The 22,301-nt window shown below is 31.7% G+C and overlaps 1 protein-coding gene across 1 annotated transcript; it reads left to right on the top strand.

The window, feature by feature from the left end:
* Positions 1-18,567: 18,567 nt before the first annotated feature.
* LOC126750161 (uncharacterized) lies at positions 18,568-21,870 on the top strand. The gene is made up of 2 exons (XM_050459681.1): positions 18,568-19,313; positions 20,937-21,870. Exons 1-2 carry the CDS (start codon positions 18,978-18,980, stop codon positions 21,072-21,074), a joined length of 474 nt encoding a protein of 157 aa, XP_050315638.1. The 5' UTR covers positions 18,568-18,977; the 3' UTR covers positions 21,075-21,870.
* Positions 21,871-22,301: the final 431 nt, after the last annotated feature.

Below are 22,301 nucleotides of genomic sequence, written 5' to 3'. Positions count from 1 at the left end.
TTTTCATTTAATTTTCGGTAATCCACAACTACTCTCCATTTTTGTTGGCCGGAAGCGTCCATCTTTTTTGGGACTACCCAAATTGGGCTCGACCAGGGGCTATTTGATGGTCTTATGATATTTTGATTTAACATTTTGTTTATCTGACATTCTACTTCTTTTTTATGGATAAACGGGTATCTATAGGACTTGGTATAAATGGGAATTTCATCTGTTGTTTTTATTGAGTGTTTTATTTTTGTTGTAAAAGTTAAGGGCTGGTCTTCCTGATAAAAAACGTCAGCGTATTTTTTACAGAGGTTAAGAATAGCTTCCTTTTCTTCAGGATTTAAATGATCTACTCTAATTTTTGAAGAATCTAATGTAGGATTATCGCAATGCACGTCATTAAAATTGTTGAGGTTAATGTCAGTAAAATTTTTTCGAGAAAATTTTTCTACTTCTAATGGTTCAGAAAAATCTAAAATAACTTCGTCACAAGAATTATTTAAAATCGTGGTTAGCGCATGACCGTTTTTTGCTAAAGTTAAACATTCGGGGATTTCGCAATTATGTATTTTCGTGTGCGGTATTATAACTTCTCCATTATGAATATTAGTTTTAATTTTTATGACTTGCTCGGTTCTAGAAGAAACAGTTACACAATTAAGTTCCATTTTGATCTTCTGAAATTCTAATTTGATTTTCGAAAACGGCGTTACTAGAAAGCCTTTTTTAAAATCGATATTAGCTTCTAGCAGTTTCAGATTATCTAATCCTATTAAACCGTCAAAAACATTATGAAACTTAAATAAATAAAACTTTAAGTCTTTATTTTTTTTCCAATTTAAAAATTTTTGAAGCCGGTACTGTGGTACTAAATTTGTGAGAGGATTTTTGAAAAACTGTGCTAACGATAAAAGGGTCATTGATAATTCGGTCAGGAAAAAATTTAAAAGCAATTTCCGGATTTAAAAATGATTTTGTTGATCCTGAATCGATTAAAAGTTTAATACCGTATTCCGGGAAAATTTTATATGATAATTCGCTGGAATTCGAATTAGTAGAGTTCAAGGATATTACTATTTCTCGTTGCTGAGATGACTTCGCTTGCGAAAATTTGATTCCTGTAGGTCATGATTTTCAGTATTCCTATCATCAGCTGTGGTTTCGTTGGCCGTCTCATATGAACTTGTCGCCTCATCGGTAACTTGGTATTCTTGATAAGGATTGTCGTACACGTGCTCTTGGTCGTAGTACGTAGGTGCATTATAATAACACATCGGAGAATAATACGGGTCAACATAGTGGGCGTTTTCGTTATCATCATACATTTCTGTGGAATATAATTCCTCAAAGATGAAATTGGGTTGGCTGCCTGTATTTCGAAATATGTTTTGATTTTTGTTATGTGGTTGGTTTGGCTTAGGGCCACTAGAACAAATGCTCATTGGTTCAGGGGCAGGCAGTGGTTTATTTTGGTTGGGTCCAAATACATTGATCTGATTTGGTCTGGGATAAATTTTAGACGACGGGAAAGGGAATCGTTGAAAATTATTTCCAGGGTTTCGTTGGAAATTATTCCCAAAATAATTTTGCCTAAAAAGGTTAAGATTTCCAGATGGAGGTCTAAAAATATTTGGCCTTGGCATTGGGGTTTGATGATTATTAAAATAAGAAAAAGGTTGGGGTCTAATTTGACTATAATTTGGTTGCGTTCTATTTTGTTGGGGTTGAGATGTATTATTTGATTTAATTTGAGGATTTTGTCTTATGTTGTTTTGAAAATAATGAGTATTATTTTCTTGAGTCACGAATTGTAAGGCTTGAGCTAAATTCAAAGGTCTCATGCATCGAATAGTTGTCCCTAAGGGTTCTTTTAGGCGAGAGAGACAAGTTTTTAAAGCTAGTTCATTATATAACTGTTTTTTGGTATTTTTTCCTTCAATGCTGTTTTCGTTTATATCAATATGAGAGCATAAAAGATTTAAAATATGAAGAACTCTATCGTAAAATTGGCTAGGTTGTTCATTATTGTTTTGTCTCAACATGACGAGATCCCTATTAAGACATGTTTCGTCTCGTTGATCCGCAAAGTTACGCCTTAAAGTATCTTTCAAATCGTCCCAAGTTGTAACGTTTTGTATATTTATGATAACTTTTGCTTGTCCGGTTAGTTTTCCAATTAAGCAATTTAACAAAAAGATATTTTGAAAATCAGCTGGGTTTGATGCCCTATAAAAATTAGTTATAAGACTTTCACAAGTTGATAGATAGCGATGTAAATCGTTAGGATTTCCATCAAATGTCGGAACACAATTAAGATATTCCGGTTTGAATTGACTCATTATTGATGCTTTTGTATTACCGTTATTGGAAAGAAATTTATTTTCTTGAGAAGTCAATGCAGAATTGTTATTACTAATTACTACTAAATTATCGATTTCTAATTTAAAATTACTTTCAATAGGATTAAATAATTGATTTTTAGTACTTGAGTCAGCTGAAGGTTCACTTATTTTTAAAACATTTAATTCTTCGATTATATCATCAAGCTCTGACATTAAAACAAGTTTCCAATTCAAATTGCACTTACATTAATATTCCTAGGCTTATTGTTCTGGTCATATTCGGTCCTATAAGGATGATCCTTCCAGAGGCAATGTAGTCCTACTCGAAGCAGCAATCCTTGCGAAATTGCCCTATGTAGTGGCAGTTTCCCAGCAATCTAAAAAGCACTTAACAATTAACCACTTTCCAGATCACAGTTTATACAGCTCACAATGTTCTTAAAAGTCCGATGTACCGTCGAACTTAGCGAACCGTAGATTCGAATCCGTGATTTTAAAAGACTTCTACGATAGAACGACTTTACACGAATACTACCGACTGCGCCAGTTAACTATTCGAATATGCCAAACGCCTTTTTAAAAAATACAATATTTATTTCGTACAAACTTAGCGTAGCTACAATTTCAACTGACTAACTAAAAATTACAAATGGTGGATATTTATATGAGTAAAAAAGCAAGTTAAGCATAAGCAATGGTCAGCATTCTCCATAAGGGACTGTGACATAACTCACTTGATAACTTGTTTACACTTGGTTGGAGATACTTACCAACCGAAACGTCGTGTTACATTAAATAAATAAGACAATTCAAGTTCGACAAGATGTTTTCACTGTAGCAAGCATTGTCTACCACCTTCAAAAAAAGATAAAATCTTGTTTACTTTACACTAAATTTCTATTATACGCCGATGATTTTAAAATCTACCGTACGTTATTTTAACATCGCCGACTGCCTTAAAATCCAAAGTGATCTGAATCGACTACGAGCCTACCGTGATAAAAATAGTCTCTTTCCATTAAAAAATGTAAAATTATAAGCTTCTTAAGAAAGAAAAATAAAATAAATTATCAATATAAATTTAATGATATTTGCTCACCTAAAGTGAACTACGTACGCGATTTGGGAATTGCAGTGGAACATTGGACTCTAAGCTGATGTTTGACATTCTATTTTTCGTAAATGTGAAATCTTTTCTAGTTCTCGAGCTATTAAATGTATATTTAATACATTTATTCTTGGCAAATTGAACTTTGGAAGCATTATTTGGAACCCTAGGTATGGAATTTACATTGATCGATTGGAGAGCAACCAAAAAAAATTTTTTTGATTTCTTTCTTTTAAAACCCGCTTCGGTTCATATCAAGATGTCAATTAAATTCGAGAGCACTTTGGCGTGATTTCACTTCTTGACAGACTTTTGATAACTGATGTTTAGTTTTTATATAAAGTAATGAATTGTCAGATGTACAGTCCTCCTATTTTGTCACTTTTTAAATTTAACATTCCTCAAGTCAACATTAGATCAAGCGAATTATTTTTTATTCCATTCAGGAAAACAAATTATGGTCAGAACTCTCCATTATGTAGAATACCAAAAAGCTATAATTTGTACTGCCGTTCATTAGACGTTTTTAACATGTCACTTAATACAGTTTAAAATACTTTAAAGCAAAATATTGTCTTTGAAAGTTTATGAGGCTGATGTAGAAATTTAGCTTTAAAAAATTACTTTTTTAAGTCTTTTATATTCAAATTATTTTGATTTATGTACTTAACCATTTAGTCTTTATATTATTCTTAAAAAAATAGTCTATTTACGTTAGTTAAGATAAGTTTGTGGATACCTTTTTAGGCATGTTGTTCCCTATATGGTCACCACATAAATAAATAAACTTGCTATAAATAACTCCGTTTCCTTTACTCCAAATCAGTTTAAAAATTCATAACGTGAAAAATACTCAAAGGCAAAAAAGGATTTATTACAATTTACCCTCCTCACCCTCCAATACGCAGCAGGATTTATCAGTTAATTTAATTCGCTCGTTTAAAAAGGTTCTCGGTTCGTAAAAAGGGCTCTCGCTTGTCGAATACCCCCCGCGCGGAGGGCGGAGGTTGAAATTACGTAAAAGAAACGAAAGAGAAAAACGTTGATCGGACCATTAGCGCCCGACTAAAAAGTGAAATTTGTTTTTGTTAGTCCTCCCGGTTTCGTAAGGATTAGACTCTCTGTCGACGGTTTCCAGTTTAATCAACTTTTATTTGAAATAATGAGGTTAGGGAGAGGGATTTCTGTTATCGGATTAAGACGATCGGTTTCAATAAAGGGAAAAATTATTGCCAAGTTCTTAGATGTTGTAGGTGCTTTATAGAAATCTTATTGTAACCCATCTTGAAACAACCCTCTAAAGAGAACCATATTAATAAATTAATAAATGCTAATAAACCTTTTCTTTTCCAGATCTTTTGGCCTCTCCTCCTAGTACATACCAGAAGAACTGTAAGTATCAAGAGTCTTTTTACCGTAAAAAATTAGAGTTATCCTGGTGAACCTAAAAAAAATATTTCACCGCAAGTACGATGCCCCAAAACCACTGAAAAGAAATCCATAAAAATGGGAGGAGGGAATGGATCCAGAGCTCCAAAGGGCCATAAAACCGATTAAAGGTCGTTTCTGATTATTGTTATTGCCCTTTTCGAGTGTGGGTTATAATTGGCTCGGGATCTCACTATATATATAAGTGGATTTTTCTACTTAAATTTCATTTATTTATTTTCAAAATTAAAACATCAAAGTCGGCAAGCGCTATGTCAAACGGAGCGATCGACACAGTTATTGGGGGCACATGTGGTAAATCTGGACCAGATGTTTTATAAAAAAGATCATTTTTTATTATTCTTTGTTTGATGTGCTCTCTTTAATGATTTAGTATTTTTGTTTAAAGCGCGTTAAGGCCATGAGAGAAGTGTAAAAATAGCAGTGATTTATTTAGTTTTTTCAAAGCGCGATATCTCGAAAACTATTTATTATACTTGAGGGGTTTATTGGAGGTTCTTAAAGAGAATTTAATTTTCTAGAGTTTTTGTTATAAGACCAAATTTTGTGGGATCAATAGCAACTGTGATATTATAGGCAAAGTGTAGCGCAGTCAGTTATATAATATCAAGTTGCATAAAAGTATCTTAAGGAAAATGTAATGAATTTTAATTTTTTTTAATGGAATAAAATTTCTTAACATCAATATCAACTGAGATATTAGGCAAATATATAAAATTTAAAACTTGAACAAAAATTGCAGAATATCTTGTAAACTGTAAACAGTAAAAGAAAAATGTATGAGAATTTCAACATGGAAATTTAATTTTCTTAAATTCTTATAATAATACATGATTTCATAAAATCAACAGTAACTGAGATAATAAGCAAAACATAAAACTTAATCCTCGTATACCACGTCTACTTCTACTATAAAGTTTTTTGAATATATCTTCAAAACTGATTGAGCTATAAGAATGCTTTATAAGAGTCTTTTAATGCAAATTCAATTTCCTTGATTTCTTATAATAAGACAAAATTTCATAAGATCAACAGCAACTGAGATATTAAGCAAAACATAAAATTTATTCCTTGTATACCACTTGCACTTCTACTACAAAGTTTTTTAAGAATATCTTGAAAACTGATTGAGCTACAAGAAAGTTTTATAAGAGTCTTTTAGTGCAAATTCAATTTCCTTGAATTTTCGTTATAAGACAAAATTTAATAAGACCTACAGCAACCGAGATACTAGGCAAAACATAAAACGTCATACTTGTATACCACTTGCACTTCTACTAAAAAGTTTTTTGAGAATATCTTGAAAACTGATTGAGTTACTAAAAAATTTTATAAGAGTCTTTTAATGCAAATTCAATTTCCTTGAATTCTCGTAATAAGACAAAATTTTATAAGATCAACAGCAACTGAGATATTAAGCAAAACATAAAACTTAATCCTTGTATACCACTTTCACTTCTACTATAAAGTTTTTTGAATATATCGTCAAAACTGATTGAGCTATAAGAATGTTTTATACGAGTCTTTTAATGCAAATTTAATTTTATTGAATTATTGTAATAAGACAAAGTTTTATAAGATCAACAGCAACTGATACATTAAGCAAAACATAAAATTTATTACTTGAATACCACTTGCACTTCTACTACAAAGTTTTTTAAGAATATCTTGAAAACTGATTGAGCTATAAGAATGTTTTATAAGAGTCTTTTAATGCAGATTCAATTTCCTTGAATTCTCGTAATAAGACAAAATTTCATAAGATCAACAGCAACTGAGATATTAAGCAAAACATAAAACTTAATCCTTGTATACCACTTCCACTTCTACTACAAAGTTTTTCGAATATATCTTCAAAACTGATTTAGCTATAAGAATGTTTTATGAGAGTCTTTTATTGCAAATTAAATTTCCTTGAATTCTCGTAATAAGACAAAATTTCATAAGATCAATAGCAACTGAGATATTAAGCAAAACATAAAACTTAATCCTTGTATTGCACTTCTATTACAAAGTTTTAAAGTTTTTTGAGAATATTGTGAAAACTGTTTGACCTACAAGAAAGTTTTGTAAGAGTCTTTTAATTCAAATTCAATTTCCTTGATTTCTCATAAAAAGGCAAAATTTCATAAGATCAACAATAACCGAGATATTAAGCAAAACATAAAACTTAATCCTTGCATACCACTTTCACTTCTACTACAAAGTTTTTTGAGAATATCTTGAAAACTGATTGAGCTATAAGAAAGTTTTATGAGAGTCTTTTAATGCAAATTCAATTTGCTTGAATTCTCGTAATAAGACAAAATTTCATAAGATTAACAGCAACTGAGATATTAGGCAAAACATAAAACTTAATCCTTGTTTACCATTTGCACTTCTACTACAAAGTTTTTTGAGAATATCTTGAAAACTGATTGAGTTACTAAAAAGTTTTATAAGAGTCTTTTAATGCAAATTCAATTTCCTTGAATTCTCGTAATAAGACAAAATTTTATAAGATCAACAGCAACTGAGATATTAAGCAAAACATAAAACTTATTCCTTGTATACCACTTGCACTTCTACTACAAAGTTTTTTAAGAATATCTTGAAAACTAATTGAGTTACTAGAAAGTTTTATAAGAGTTTTTTATTGCAAATTAAATTTTCTTGAATTCTTGTAATAAGACAAAATTTTATAAGATCAACAACGACTGAGATATTAAGCAAAACATAAAACTTAATCCTTGTATACCACTGGCACTTCTACTATAAAGTTTTTCGAAAATATCTTGAAAACTGATTGAACTACTAGAAAGTTTTATAAGAGTCTTTTAATGCAAATTCAATTTCCTTGAATTCTTGTAATAAGACAAAATTTCATAAGATCAACAGCGACTGAGATATTAAGCAAAACATAAAACTTAATATTTGTATACCACTTGCACTTCTACTACAAAGTTTTTTAAGAATATCTTGAAAACTAATTGAGTTACTAGAAAGTTTTATAAGAGTTTTTTATTGCAAATTAAATTTTCTTGAATTCTTGTAATAAGACAAAATTTTATAAGATCAACAACGACTGAGATATTAAGCAAAACATAAAACTTAATCCTTGTATACCACTGGCACTTCTACTATAAAGTTTTTCGAAAATATCTTGAAAACTGATTGAACTACTAGAAAGTTTTATAAGAGTCTTTTAATGCAAATTCAATTTCCTTGAATTCTTATAATAAGACAAAATTTCATAAGATCAACAACGACTGAGATATTAAGCAAAACATAAAACTTAATATTTGTATACCACTTGCACTTCTACTACAAAGTTTTTTAAGAATATCTTGAAAACTAATTGAGTTACTAGAAAGTTTTATAAGAGGTTTTTATTGCAAATTAAATTTTCTTGAATTCTTGTAATAAGACAAAATTTTATAAGATCAACAGCAACTGAGATATTAAGCAAAACATAAAACTTAATATTTGTATACCACTTGCACTTCTACTACAGCGTTTTTTGAGAATATTTAAAAAACTGTTTGACCTACAAGAAAGTTTTATAAGAGTCTTTTATTGCAAATTAAATTTTCTTGAAATCTCGTAATAAGAGAAAATTTCATAAGATCAACAGTAACCGAGATATTAAGTAAAACATAAAACTGAATCCTTGTATACCACTTGCACTTCTGTTACAAAGTTTTAAAGTTTTTTGAGAATATCGTGAAAACTGTTTGACCTACAAGAAAGTTTTGTAAAAGTTTTTAATTCAAATTTAATTTTCATGAGTTTTTGTTATAACACAAAATTTCATAAGACCTACAGCAACCGAGATACTAAGCAAAACATAAAACTTCATACTTGTATACCACTTGCACTTCTACTAAAAAGTTTTTGAAGAATATCTTAAAAACTGATTGAGCTACAAAAAAGTTTTGTAAGAGTCTTTTAATGCAAATTCGATTTCCTTGAATTATTGTTATAAGATAAAATTTTATAAGATCAACAATAACCGAGATATTAAGCAAAACATAAAACTTAATCCTTGCATACCACTTCCACTTCTACTACAACGTTTTTTGAGAATATCTTAAAAACTGTTTGACCTACAAGAAAGTTTTATAAGAGCTTTTTAAAGCAAATTTAATTTTGAATTCTTATTATAAGACAACAATTCATAAAATCAATAGTAACCAAGATATAGAGCACAATAGGGCAATAATTAGTAAATAAGCCACTCTGTATTCTTTGCAGCAGCTGTCAAACTAATGCAGAAGAAGCAGAAACATACATAACCTTTAAACGTACAAAGTATTCCACTGAAACGCCAAACTGAATAAGAAGGATGGATGTAGTGGTGCTTTAAACTGACATTAACAGTAAAACCTACATAAGGTGACCTAATGTTTATTCTTTTACTTATATGGTCATAGAATAGCACTTTTGTAAGTTCACTTAGGAAAAAATATTATTATTATTTACATAATAAATTGACGGTGAGTAAACAATACATATATAAACAAACTGGCGCTAGGTATAATAACATTGTTGTAGGCGTGGGATGGTAAAATGATCCCGTTCGATTTCGTAACATGTAACATGAGGTAATCGAAGTCGTGTAATGTTATTGTTAGTCACCAGGGGCGTGTTCTTAATGTGTGTAAGTCAGTTTTAATTGGATTATAAGCGAGGCACTCAAGTGAGCACCAAGTCTAATGCCACTAAATAAATGTTAATTTCTATTATAAATATCGCCTAAAAACGAACAAAAAACCGCATTGTAACTCTGATTTCCGTAACAAAGGAAAGTCGCTCGTTGTTGGAAGAATAACAGTCAAAGATCGTTCCGTTCAGATAAGCGGCGCTTGGACCATCGAAGTCACTGGGTCAAATGGGTTCAATAGTTCTTCTTTGTTCTCTTCGTCATAATATACTCGAGTAAATATCGTCTAGTTTTGACAAAACACTTCGGAGGTAAAAATTTGATTATATGTAGTGAGAATATTAGGGTAAATCTTGGAGGAGGCTAGATCAGGGATTTTTAAATACATCTTGAAATTTTATAAATATGGCAACAATGTTTATATCATTTAAAAGAAAATTAAATGAGCTTTAATTTGATGCATAAATGTTATGAGGTTGTTGGGGGAAATTGTAGAGCAAATTAGGGTAGAACTTAGGAAAGGTTAGATCAGGTGTTCCTGGAAGTAATTTTAAACTATTTCTCAGAAATTTTGAAAATATGGCAACAATGTTTATATAATTGAAAGGAGAATTAAATGAGCTTTAATTTGATGTTTAAATGTTATAAGGTTGATGGTGGAAATTGTAGAGAAAATAAGGGTAAAACTTAGGAAAGGTTTGATAAGGTGTTCCTGCAAGTAATTTTTAAATATTTCTGGAAATTTTAAAAATATGGCAACAATGTTTATATCGTTCAAAGGAGAATTAAATGAGCTTTAATTTGATGCGTAAATGTTATGAAGTTGATGGGTGAAATTGTAGAGAAAATAAGGGTGAAACTTAAGAAAGGTTAGATTAGGTGTTTTTGGAAGTAATTTTTAAATATTTCTGGAAATTTTGAAAATATGGCAACAATGTTTATATCGTTTAAAGGAGAATTAAATGAGTTTTAATTTGATGTATAAATGTTATGAGGTTGATAGTGGAAATTATAGAGAAAATTAGAGTAAAACTTAGGAAAGGTTTGAAAAGGTATTCCTGAAAGTCATTTTTCAATATTTCTGGAAATTTTTAAAATATGGCAACAATGTTTATATCGTTTAAAGGAGAATTAAATGAGCTTTAATTTGATGCATAAATGTTATGTAATTGATAGTGAAAATTGGAGGGAAAATTAGGGTAAAACTTGGGAAAGGTTAGATCAGGTGTTCCTGAAAGTCATTTTTAAATATTTCTCGAACATTTTAAAAATATGTCAACGATGTTTATATACCTTTAATATGACTCATAAATTTTATGAGGTTAATGGTAGGAATTGTAGGGAAAATTAGGGTAAAACTAAGCAAAGGTTAGATCAGGTACTCCTGTAAGTAATTTTTAAATATTTTTGGAAATTTAAAAAATCTGGCAACAATGTTTATCTCATTAAAAAGAGAACTAAATGAGCTTTAATATGATGCATAAATGTTATGAGATTGATAGTGGAAATAGGGTTGCCAGATTTTAAAAATTGAAAAGCGGGAGGTGGATAGTGCCTTTGAGGGGAAAATAAAAAGCGACGCAGGAAAATTTTTTTTGGGGTGTCACGCCTTAATTATGCCACACTTTGGCATAAAAAGCATGAGAATATTATAGATAATAAAACACAACTTAGAAAACTTAACATAAAGATAATTTTTTTTGGAAACTATTTAACAAGTCTTGGCCAAATTTTTCCAGGATAAAACAAATAAGTAAAAACAAATAACAACGTAAAAAAATTATTTTTAAAACCTTAAACTAAACAAAAAAATATTTATGTAATTGCAAAAATAAAATATCACTAAACTCTAAACACACTAAAGGTTATTAATATTTTTGGCTAGATTTAACCTTTTTTATAATATGTGAACCATCCTTTTTTAAAAATTTAGCAAGTTCTTGGCAAGACTGGCTGTAATTATGTTTTACCATTAATTCGGCTTCTAATGTTTTTATGTCCAGTCGGTTTCTCTCTTTTCTCCATGCCAAACCCATTAAATTAAAAATTCTTTCGCTCATGACATTTGAATGCGGAAGGGAGAAAACTAATGAGCAAGTTTTAAAAAAATTGGGGGCATTACTTTTTTTGAAATAGGCTACCCATTGCTGATCTGCAGTTAGCTCATTAAAATTTCTATAAAATCTAGTAAGGTAAAATATTCATCAAAAATTAAATCTTCATTAACTTCGATATGGAAATCTTCGCAAATTTTCAAAAAGTTATTCATATTTGGCTTATTTTGCAAAGCCATTGCACTAAGTGATTTAAACTTATTATCGTCACAAAAGTTATACCTACAAACGTTGATTGAAAAGGGAAAAGATGCGCAAATACTGTATAAAATTTCGTGACCGCGGCAGCCAGCCGTTCTTTGCTTTATCTAGCAATTTAGAAGCTAGGAGGTGGCGCCCTCATACGTAGGAATGATGAAACTCGCTTGGCAGCCTTGGTATTAAAAATTACCAGACATAATATCGCAGAGAAACGGGAGTTTTCGCATTGCGCTATTTCTGTTTGAGGACATATTCGCATATTCCATAGTATAAATTTGGGAGAAAATATTGAAAGGTTTAGTTTCATATTTTGTTTTTTTTTCTAATTTTTAAGTATAAAATCTAATAAGTAATATAAGTAATATAATTTTGCTTATTTTTAAAAGTACAGTATATTATAGAGTTTGCCTACATTTCGGCAGAACCAGAGGCTGTTATTTTTTATACATGGTGCAAAAATATACATATGGTAAAGTGTTTTAAGCTTTTGGGCCTACGGCTTATAAATTAAAAAAAAATACCTTGAAAAAAAATTAACCTTAAAAACATATACAGGGTGTTCCGTTCATCATGTTACAAACTTCTATGGCAGATAGAAAACGTCAAAAGAAAAACAAAAGTTCATATAAACATGGGTCCGGAAAAGCTTCCTCAGGGAGCTAGAGCTCTTTGAAAATAACTTTTAAAAACTAGTTTTTTTTTAATAGCTCTGGAACTACTTTAGCTACCGCAACCAATTTTGGGAGGTAAATTATCGTTAGTACGTTTATTCTTTTGAACCTACTAAATAAAAAAAATATTTACCAGGGGCTTCAGAATCAGGGGAGTATTTGGTAAATTTGGGCCCATTTCTTTAAGACTTTAATTTCTGCCCGTTTGGGTATTAGATTATGATGTTCCTATGCTTTTTACATAAAAAAGGTGCTCTTAGTAAAAGTCGGTAAATGATAAATATCACCGTTTTTGTGAAAATTGACGAAAAGCAAGTTATGAGATACAAAAATGAATTATCTATTATTATTAATAAACAATTAAAAAAAAAAAAACTGGCGTAAATATAAAATAAATGTTTAAAAAAAGTTAAGGCAGCCACTTTATTAAATTGGTACTCAAATTAATTAACTGTCACTTTAATTACCTTGAGGCATAAAATGTTTAAATGATTTTAAGTGTACTAAAAAACCAACAAATTAATAATTTTAGAAACGTAAACAAATTTTATTAAAAATTGGCATTACAAAAATAAACTTAAAATATTAATTGCTCAAAATGCCGGCCGCCACGATCGATACATTTATTGTATCTACGCACCATATTAAGGTTGACGTGGTTAAAAATATCAGGCGTGGTTTGGATTACTTCAGCAGCTGCGGAAATTCTGGCCACCAGGTCTTCTTCTGACTCGACTGGAGTTTCATATACGAGACTTTTCATATGCCCCCAAAGAAAAAAATCTAAGGGTTTCAAATCTGGTGAGCGCGCTGGCCAGGTGACAGGGCCTCCGCGGCCAATCCAGCGCCTTGCAAAATTTTTATTTATAAACTCGCGGACAATAAGTGGAAAATGAGCTGGCGCTCCATCGTGTTGTAGCCATAAGTTCTGTCGTATATTTAGGGGCAGATCATCTAATAGTTCTGGCAGTACATTTCTTAAAAAAATTAAATAAATATTTCCCGTTAAACGAGGAGGCAACATAATTGGACCAATTAAGCGTTCTCCAACAATGCCGGCCCACAAATGACCGAAAACTTATGTTGATAGCTGCTAAAATGAATACCATGGATATTCATCATCCACCAAGGGTTTTCCTCACTTCACACATGATTATTCTTAGAATTAAAAATGCCTTCTTTTGTAAATAAAGCCTCGTCAGTAAAAAGGACATATTTTGGAAATTGAAGTTCTTCTGTACACCGGTCAAGAAACCACTGGCAAAAATTCACGCGGGGCCTAAAATCATTGGGTCCTAATGATTCCACCTTTTGCAGGTGGTAGGGCCGAAGAAGCTGTTCATACCCTAACATGATTTACATGCATCGCATCAGCAACTGCTCGAGTATTTACTGATGGGTTATCTTCAAATCGCTGAAGCACTTCTTCCTCAAAATCCGGGATTCGGATGTTCCTTTGCGCGCCATTATCTTGGCGTTTTATTTTAACAGAGCCAGTCTCCCTGAGCCGTTGATTAACCCTTTCAAAAAGTGTGTGAGCTGGGATTCGCCTTTCGGGAAACCACTCTTCATATAGTCCAGAAGCAGCTCTACCATTACATCGAACTTCCCCATAAATTAAAAGCATATCGGCGTATTCAGCAAAAGTGTAATCCATTACTTAACCGTAATAAAAAGGGAATTAATATCATGTAAAAAATACTGACAGTGGCAATGAATTAGCATTATTATTATTATTAAAATAATTAATTCAAGATACAGCATCTTAGTTTGGTTTTAGTCAATTTCCACAAAAACGGTGATATTTACCGACTTTTACTAAGAGCACCTTTTTTTATGTAAAAAGTATAGGAACATCATAATCTAATGTCCAAACCACGTTGGGGCAGAAATTAAAGTCTTAAAGAAATGGGCCCAAATTTACCAAATACTCTCCTGATTCTGAAGCCCCTGGTAAATATTTTTTTTATTTAGTAGGTTCAAAAGAATAAACGTACTAACAATAATTTACCTCCCAAAATTGGTTGCGGTAGCTAAAGTAGTTCCAGAGCTATAAAAAAAAACTAGTTTTTAAAGGTTATTTTCAAAGAGCTCTAGCTCCCTGAGGAAGCTTTTCCGGAACCATGTTTATATGAACTTTTGTTTTTCTTTTGACGTTTTCTATCTGCCATAGAAGTTTGTAACATGATCAACGGAACACCCTGTATATGTTACTCACCTTTAGATTGACTTTTATGTTTTATAGGGTAAGTTTTTAGCTGAAAACTTTTAAATGTATTTTTTTTAAATCTAAAAATGTCTATTGTAGATTTGATAAAGGTCAAGAATATGAAGACCGAAACGTTATTAAAATTATATGTTAAAGCAAGATAAATTTTATGTTTTAACAATTACCAATACCCAAGAAAATAATTGATTTCGAAAATACATAAGCAGCATACATAACCCAAAAACAATCCAACCCTATATATCCAACCAAAGAAAATGGTAAAATTGGATTATTTTTGGGTTAATATTCTGGTTTGATAAATAGCATCATATTTCTTAAATTGCCCGGGCATTGGGCATTATGAATAATCGCCATGTAATGACATTGTTCATATTATACGAGCCCCGTCCCACTTCAGTTGGCCCAATTGAAAATTCTTAATAATTTCTGTTTAAACCCCCAAAAAAAAAAGACAAATTTTATAGTGTTATATAGTTTTAAACAAATAATAAGCTTTACTTACTCTATAAACACAACAAAATGGGAAAGTAAACTCATTTATATTGAACATATATTTATTTTTTAAAACAGTCGCAATTCTTTGAGGCATGGGGTTTATTAAGTTCTGATACTACCCCTGATTAAAACTATCCCAAATTTCTTGCTAGTGGATTTCGGACCTAATGAATAGAACCCTTGTATATGCCTAAAGAGTTAAAATAAAAGAAAAAATAGAAACAAGAAATTTATTTCTACTATTTAAAATATGATTCAAAAATTTATCAATCAACCAAAATCTAATTTTAGAGATAACACATATTGTTTATATGAGATACTTTTTGGTATTGTAATATTGTGGAATAAAGATTCGATAAAAGAATAATAAATTCATTTTTTACTAAGCGGGCCAACTGAAATAAGACGGGGCTCGTATATATTTTTAGCAGAAAATTTTACATAACGAAATAATCATAAATAAATGGTAGTAAAAGTATTTACATATAAAGATTATTTAAACAATCTTTATCAATATTTTTTATTTTATTTGTTTAAACATTGACTGAAGAGGCAAGATTTAATTTTCAATAATTGATTAGATACGATACGTATTTTGCTATGCGGCTTCTTAGAAGTTTGTTTTTCTCTCGTTTGCTGGTATTTTTCAGTTTCCCATTTAAAAAAACTAAAAGAATTTTCAAAAAACTAAGACAATTGTTTTTTCTCTTCCTAGTATTAGTACATCCCCGATAAGCACACTCGTTAATTTTGCTTGAATTTGACATAATTCAAAACAATAATAATACAAAATAATACGCCAAACATGCAAAAACTCCCTTAGACGATGCTGGCGAGCTCCGCTAAACAATAATGAGACACAAACGGCAAAAAGATTTCCGCGCGCGTTTGAGCGTGGCGCCATCTACCCGCCGCGCGCTTTTTGGGTCACGTTTTTGCCCGTAAATATGCGTATCTTCTCGCCTCTTCAATCAACGCTACAAATTAATTTAAATACGTTTTTAACTACTTTAGTTGTTAGTTTATAAAAAATATTTACCATTTCTCCAAGTAGTTTATAATTCTCTCCAAAAATACATCTGCTTCTCGTTTAAACATGGTAAGTTTCGTGTGATCATCGCACTTTCTTAATAGAGAAAGCGCTATGGATCCATAAAACTGTTGTTCCTTTTTTAATTTTAATGGGCATCTCAGTGATTGCATAATATTAAATAATTCTATTGATAACGTTTTTTCAGATTCTAACTTAGTTATTGTATTGTGCATCGAATTTTTCGATATTAAGTAATAAACCTACAAATAAAAAAAAACGTGTAGCTTAGAAGAACAATACTATTTTATATAAAGATCTTTATCATAGAAACAACACTCAAAAATTTTCACCAGCAAAAGATTAATACCTTGACACACAAAACTGGAAAAAACTTTAAAGTAACAAATTTTAAGACGTTGAAATAATTAATATGTGCTTACCTAAATAAGCTTCAGCAAGCTCATCTTTAAAAAAGTTTCCAGTAATGGCGGGGGTCGTTCTTGCGATTGAAAATATGATTTAACGGGACTAAAATGTTTTAAAAGACGTTCAGTGGCAGGAATTAAAGAAAGCCATCTTGTTAAAACGGCTCTTAATAAATCAGACCATTCTTCTTTGCAAAAAATGAAAATTCATTCACTTTTTTTGTGCTACTACTAAATTCATTGGAACACTTAATAACTAAAGATTCAACATCATACTTAAGCGTTACTTGCCTGTGCTTCCCGGCATTATGTATGATATGGCAAACACATCCAACAGGAATAATATTTTGATTTAATTTGTCGAGTTCAGTAATAACACCTTGCTTTTTGCCGAAGTTTACGGAAGCGTATCTGCGCAATAAGCCGTAACGTTTAAAATATTTAAGTTAGCTTCTGTCAAACTTTCGACCAAACATTTGGCAATATCTTCTGACTTTTCTGAGGTGGCCGAATAAAATACGTTCGGCATTTTTCCCGCACAATCAGTTGATAAATAACTATGAGCATGTTTGATAGAGTGAAAAACGAAAGCACATTCTGCTTGAGCGGTTAAATCCAAGTCTAAATTGTTTTTTGAAAAAAAATTATCAATTTTTTTGTGTTTTCATGTGTTTCGTATTCGTTTTCGTGTGAAGTAATTTTCAACTATTTCTCGAAAATTTTAAAAATATGGCAACAATATTTATATAGTTAAAAAGGGAATTAAATGTGCTTTAATTTGATGTATAAATGGTATTAGGTTGCTAGTGGAAATTGTAGGGAAAATTAGGGTAAAGCTTAGGAAAGGTTAGAAATTTTAAACTGTTGAAACCTATAGCTTTGACTTCATACCCACGGAAATTCAAGACAAATAAAAACCCCTTTTGTATCGCAGAATTTCAGCTAAGTTTTTCAAGTTGAATTTTTATCGTCTGACAACCGTTTGGTGTGTATTTAATGCGGTATTAAAAGCCCCAGAAGGTATTGATTTTAGGATACGAAACAAATGAAAATGCAGCAGACCACATCACTTTTACCTAATCCTCTTGATTATTTTATTACAAAGCGATAAATTACAACAATACACTTCCGAATACGATAAAAATGAATTGCAGGTGCGCACTTAATTAATTCAATCCAGCATTAATATAATGATTCTAACCTCCAAACTGGCCACCACATGCATTCCTGAACCTCTAACCTCGGACTAATCATCATTAAACGCTACAGGACAGCGATAAATCAGCAGCTGACATCATTTAAACCGTCATTAGTCATCATCGCAACTGGCATTACATAATTCCTTAATACTAATTTGTATCATTTGCAAGTGTGATTGTGTTTTTTTTTCGCATGTATAATAATAATTAACGTATAGTGTGTGTGATGTGAAATTTTAGTTTGTATAGGGGGAGGGAGGAATTTTTTTTTTGCACTTATGTTATCTTATATAATATATGTGTGATTCTTTGTAACCTCGTAATCGGCTGTCCCGACCGATTTTTTTACAAAAGGTAATTTAATTATTTAAAAAAAATCACTCTTAATGAAACTTTATGGACCCATTGTTTTTAAAACCTCAAAATACAGTCCCCAGCACTATATTCCCGCCTAAAAGTTAGAATTACGAAGGAGTTATTGAAACTAAATACATTTGGCAGTTAATATCACAAAGAAAAATAATTAAGTTATATTATTTTCGTAAAACAAGGTCTAATTACGAATTTTATCATATTTAATAATCACCTAGAAGTTTTTCCACAGAATTTTCACACAGTCCCCTGCCAAAAATTTAAATGCATGATAAAAAAAAACTGTAATATTTACGAACGCTTTCTTAGTGAAACGAAACGCAAACTGGTATGAAGTTAGCAACATTGCCGAATGCGGCGACATTTTGTTTAGTGTAAAGGCGCGTCCACACTATGCCAATCGGCATCATTCGGCTTATGCCGATCGACAAAACCGAATTAGTGTAGACGTGCCGATCGGCCTTGCCGACTTGCCGAAAGCCGGCCCGAATCATGCCGAATTCAACCCGACTAAAGTCGGTCTCCTTCAAAGAAAACCGAACCGAATGAAATCAAAATCCACAAGTGTGTACATGCCGGGTGGCTTTAGGGCTTAAGGAAGGTCGCATGCGTGCAGATTTATTTTATTTCTTTTTAAAATGTTTAGAGTTGGTGACAGTGCGTTATTTTTTGCATTGAGTTCGGAGTTTTAGCTTTTAATTTAGAATTATGACGTGGACTGACGAAGAAACGTTGGCCTTTATTGATATGTATCGTGTTCGTTCTTCATTATGGAACAGTTCAAATTCCGATTACAAAAATAAAAACCGAAGACATGATGGTCTCACGGAAATTGCTGTTTCATTTGGTATAGAGAAGCAGGAGGTTGAGCGAAAAATCAAAAATTTACAAAGCCATTTTTCGAGGGAAAGAAAGAAAGAACTCGAAAGCAAGAAAACTGGAAGTGGTACTGACGAAGCGTACGTAAGCAAATGGTTTGCGTACCAAGCTATGTTGTTCTTAACCGACAAGAATAAACCACGAAAAACAGTAGATAATATTGAGGTAAGTTCATATTTTTATTTTTTAAATTTCTCGATTTGAAAATTCAATTTTGCCCGTTAGTAGGTTAACCTAAAATAGCCCTGTGATATCAATATAAACAGCCGAAACAAAAAAAAAAATGTTTTTCACGAATTTTTTTCTTCAAAACTATGGACTTTAATTAAAAATTTATTCGAACAAAAAAGTCTTAGAATTAGTCAAGAAATATTCTTGAATTTTTTCAAAACTTTTTGTCAACTTTTTTGAAATTTAAAATATTTGAATTTTCCAAAAATCAAAAATTTTGTTAAAAAGTTTTGAAAAAAATTTAAGAGTGTTCCTTGAAAATTTTAAGACATTTTTATTCTTATAAATTTTTCGCCAACACCTCAACTTTCTGAAAAAGAATCATCACGTTTAAAATATATTTTTTTTGTTTCGGCCGCCATTTTGCCTGGATAAAAAATTATTTAAATAAATGTAACAGTCCTCTCTCTTAGCTCAGATATCGAGGACACCTTTTCAACCGGTTTTAGACGATAAAAAAATGTATAGGCTAAAAAAAATAAGTTATGAAATTTTTTTTTTAATTTTTAATTTTTTAGAGGACAAAATTTTTTTTGACTTCTAACCATCATCATTCGAAAGAGCACCCTTGAAAACATAGGGTACAATTAGTTTTAAGTTATTCTTGTTCGAATTCATTGCGAGGTATCAATTCAAACTGAAACTTAAAAAATGTGTCCTGTGGACGTTAACGGGTTGCGTTAACATTAATAAATATGTGGGCATTTATTTTTTGTACTGAAAACTCACTTCGCCTTGAGCAGAGACAAAATATTCCGCGAATTCATCTCTGATAGCTTAAGCTGTCGCCCCACTTCTTCTTGGAACTCTTGGGAGGTCGCTTAGTTGAGAAGAAGAAGTGTCTTGCCTCCAAAGTCCAGGAGTAACTTCCCCATCTCGTGCAGATTCAAAGTCGAATATTCCGACAGGGTTATAGACAGATCTTGAAGCGATTTTCCGCAAATAGTTATGAAAGTGAACAGCAGCCATCGTTACTTTCGTTGCTGTTTCAGGTTTCAATTCCATGGGAGATCTAAATACGCGAAAACTGGTCGATAGTGCACCAAATGAATTTTCTGAAACTCTGCGCGCCCTGCTTAATCTATAACTGAATATCCTTTTCTTTGTTCCTTTATCATGACATCCGGAGTATGGTTTCATATTATTGGGAGTGAGAGGGAAAGCATCGTCCACAACTATTACAAAAAAAACTCGGGGTGATTCGCTCAAGCAATGTCCGTGGTGCAGGAATATGTAGACTGTTTTCTTCAAGTCCTTTTTTAAAAAATGTATTATTGAAGACGCCACCATCGGAAATTCTCGCTTGACAACCCACATTCACATATATAAAATTGTAATTTGCGTCTACTACAGCGAGCAATACGATGCTAAAAAAACCCTTATCATTGAAAAATTCCGATCCAGAATGAATCGGAGCCTTCACAGCGATGTGCTCGACACCTATGACTCCGACACAGTTCGGAAAGTTCCATTTTTCTTCATATTGTTTGGCGATTTCTTCCCATTCTTCTTCTCTTTATGGCATCTGAAAATTTAAAAAAAAAATGTTTGTTTCAGGATTCAGTGGATTATGATGAGGGAGAAAAAGATTTACAAGAGGAAGACACTAGAAATGGAGGAGAAGTTCAAGGCCAAGTTTCAACTCAACCATCAACTTCCCAAGAGAAACAGGCAGCAGCGGAGACCCCTACATAAATACTCTGTTTTCTTTGATGGCTTTATGGACAACTACTCCCAGCAGCACTCTCAAGCCATGAGGATGACTCTACACACTTAACGCTTCTTTCTGGCACATGAAGATCTCTACTATTTTGGATTATCTTTTCAAACATCATTTTTCTTTTTCTAATTTTGAATTATTTACTTTTCTTTTTGAATTTGTAAAACTATTTTTCAGTACTCTTTTTCTACTAACACGTATGGTTTCTTAAGACAATTTTAAAAGAAGAAATCTTTAACCACCTTGTTTTTAGATTTCAAGGTCTGATGCCGGACAGTGTTTGTTTAATAACACATAATGTAGTCGTATTTTGATGCCTTTTTCCCCAGTGTCATAAATAAATCAAAAGTTTTTTTTCTATTTTTTTACTTTTCTTACCTTGACGTAATTTTGAAGAGCTTCGACAAGGACGTCACAAACACAATAGCTTGCTTGGATATCTTCATAGTGTACATCAATGAATGGTACGAATCTCCAGTCGCAATGAAACGCAGTGTCGCTGCAAGGCGTTCACTTGCAGGAATAGCTTTCCTGAAGGAAGTAGTTTTTTTTTAGGAATTTTTGGTCCAATCATATTCAATAAAACCTCAAAATCAGAAATTTTCATTCTGAAAAAGTTGCTGAACCCCACGTCGTTTCTGTACTCAAAATTTAACTCATCTACCCAATCAAGTAGTAAATCTTTCATAAATTCACTAGCTCTATACTTCTTTCTACCATTGAGGATACTGGGGCGAATCCAAAATCTCCGAAAGCGAAAGCAACGACGTTCACTAGCGACTACTCTAATTATGATTGCTGCAGCAGCAGCTAAAAGAACGTCTTCGTCATCACTCATGATTTTAAACCACTTTTAAACATACGCAGATGGGAAACGACACTACTACGTTCCAAACGCGATGCACTAATGATGATTCGGCAGCCGGTACCGATCGGGACGTCCACACTACAAAGCAATATAAACGCAATGCCGACTCGATTATGCCAAACCGAACGTGCTGAGCAACACAGGCCGATCGGTCTCTTTCGGCATAATGTGGACGCGCCATTAGAGTGTCATTTATAAGGTGAACACGCATTTGGTCCGCTACCACACACAATCCTCTGGTAAGTAATAATATTTATGTTAATTATTTTAATTATTTCCATATATAGCTTTTTGTTTTATTATCTAGGTCTAAATTGATTGGTTGTTTCTTAAC

Source organism: Anthonomus grandis, chromosome 2 (assembly GCF_022605725.1).
Source record: "Anthonomus grandis grandis chromosome 2, icAntGran1.3, whole genome shotgun sequence".
NCBI lineage: Eukaryota > Metazoa > Arthropoda > Insecta > Coleoptera > Curculionidae > Anthonomus > Anthonomus grandis.
The sequence above is the reverse complement of the archived record's forward strand: the minus strand, read 5'-3'. Positions and strand labels throughout refer to the sequence as shown.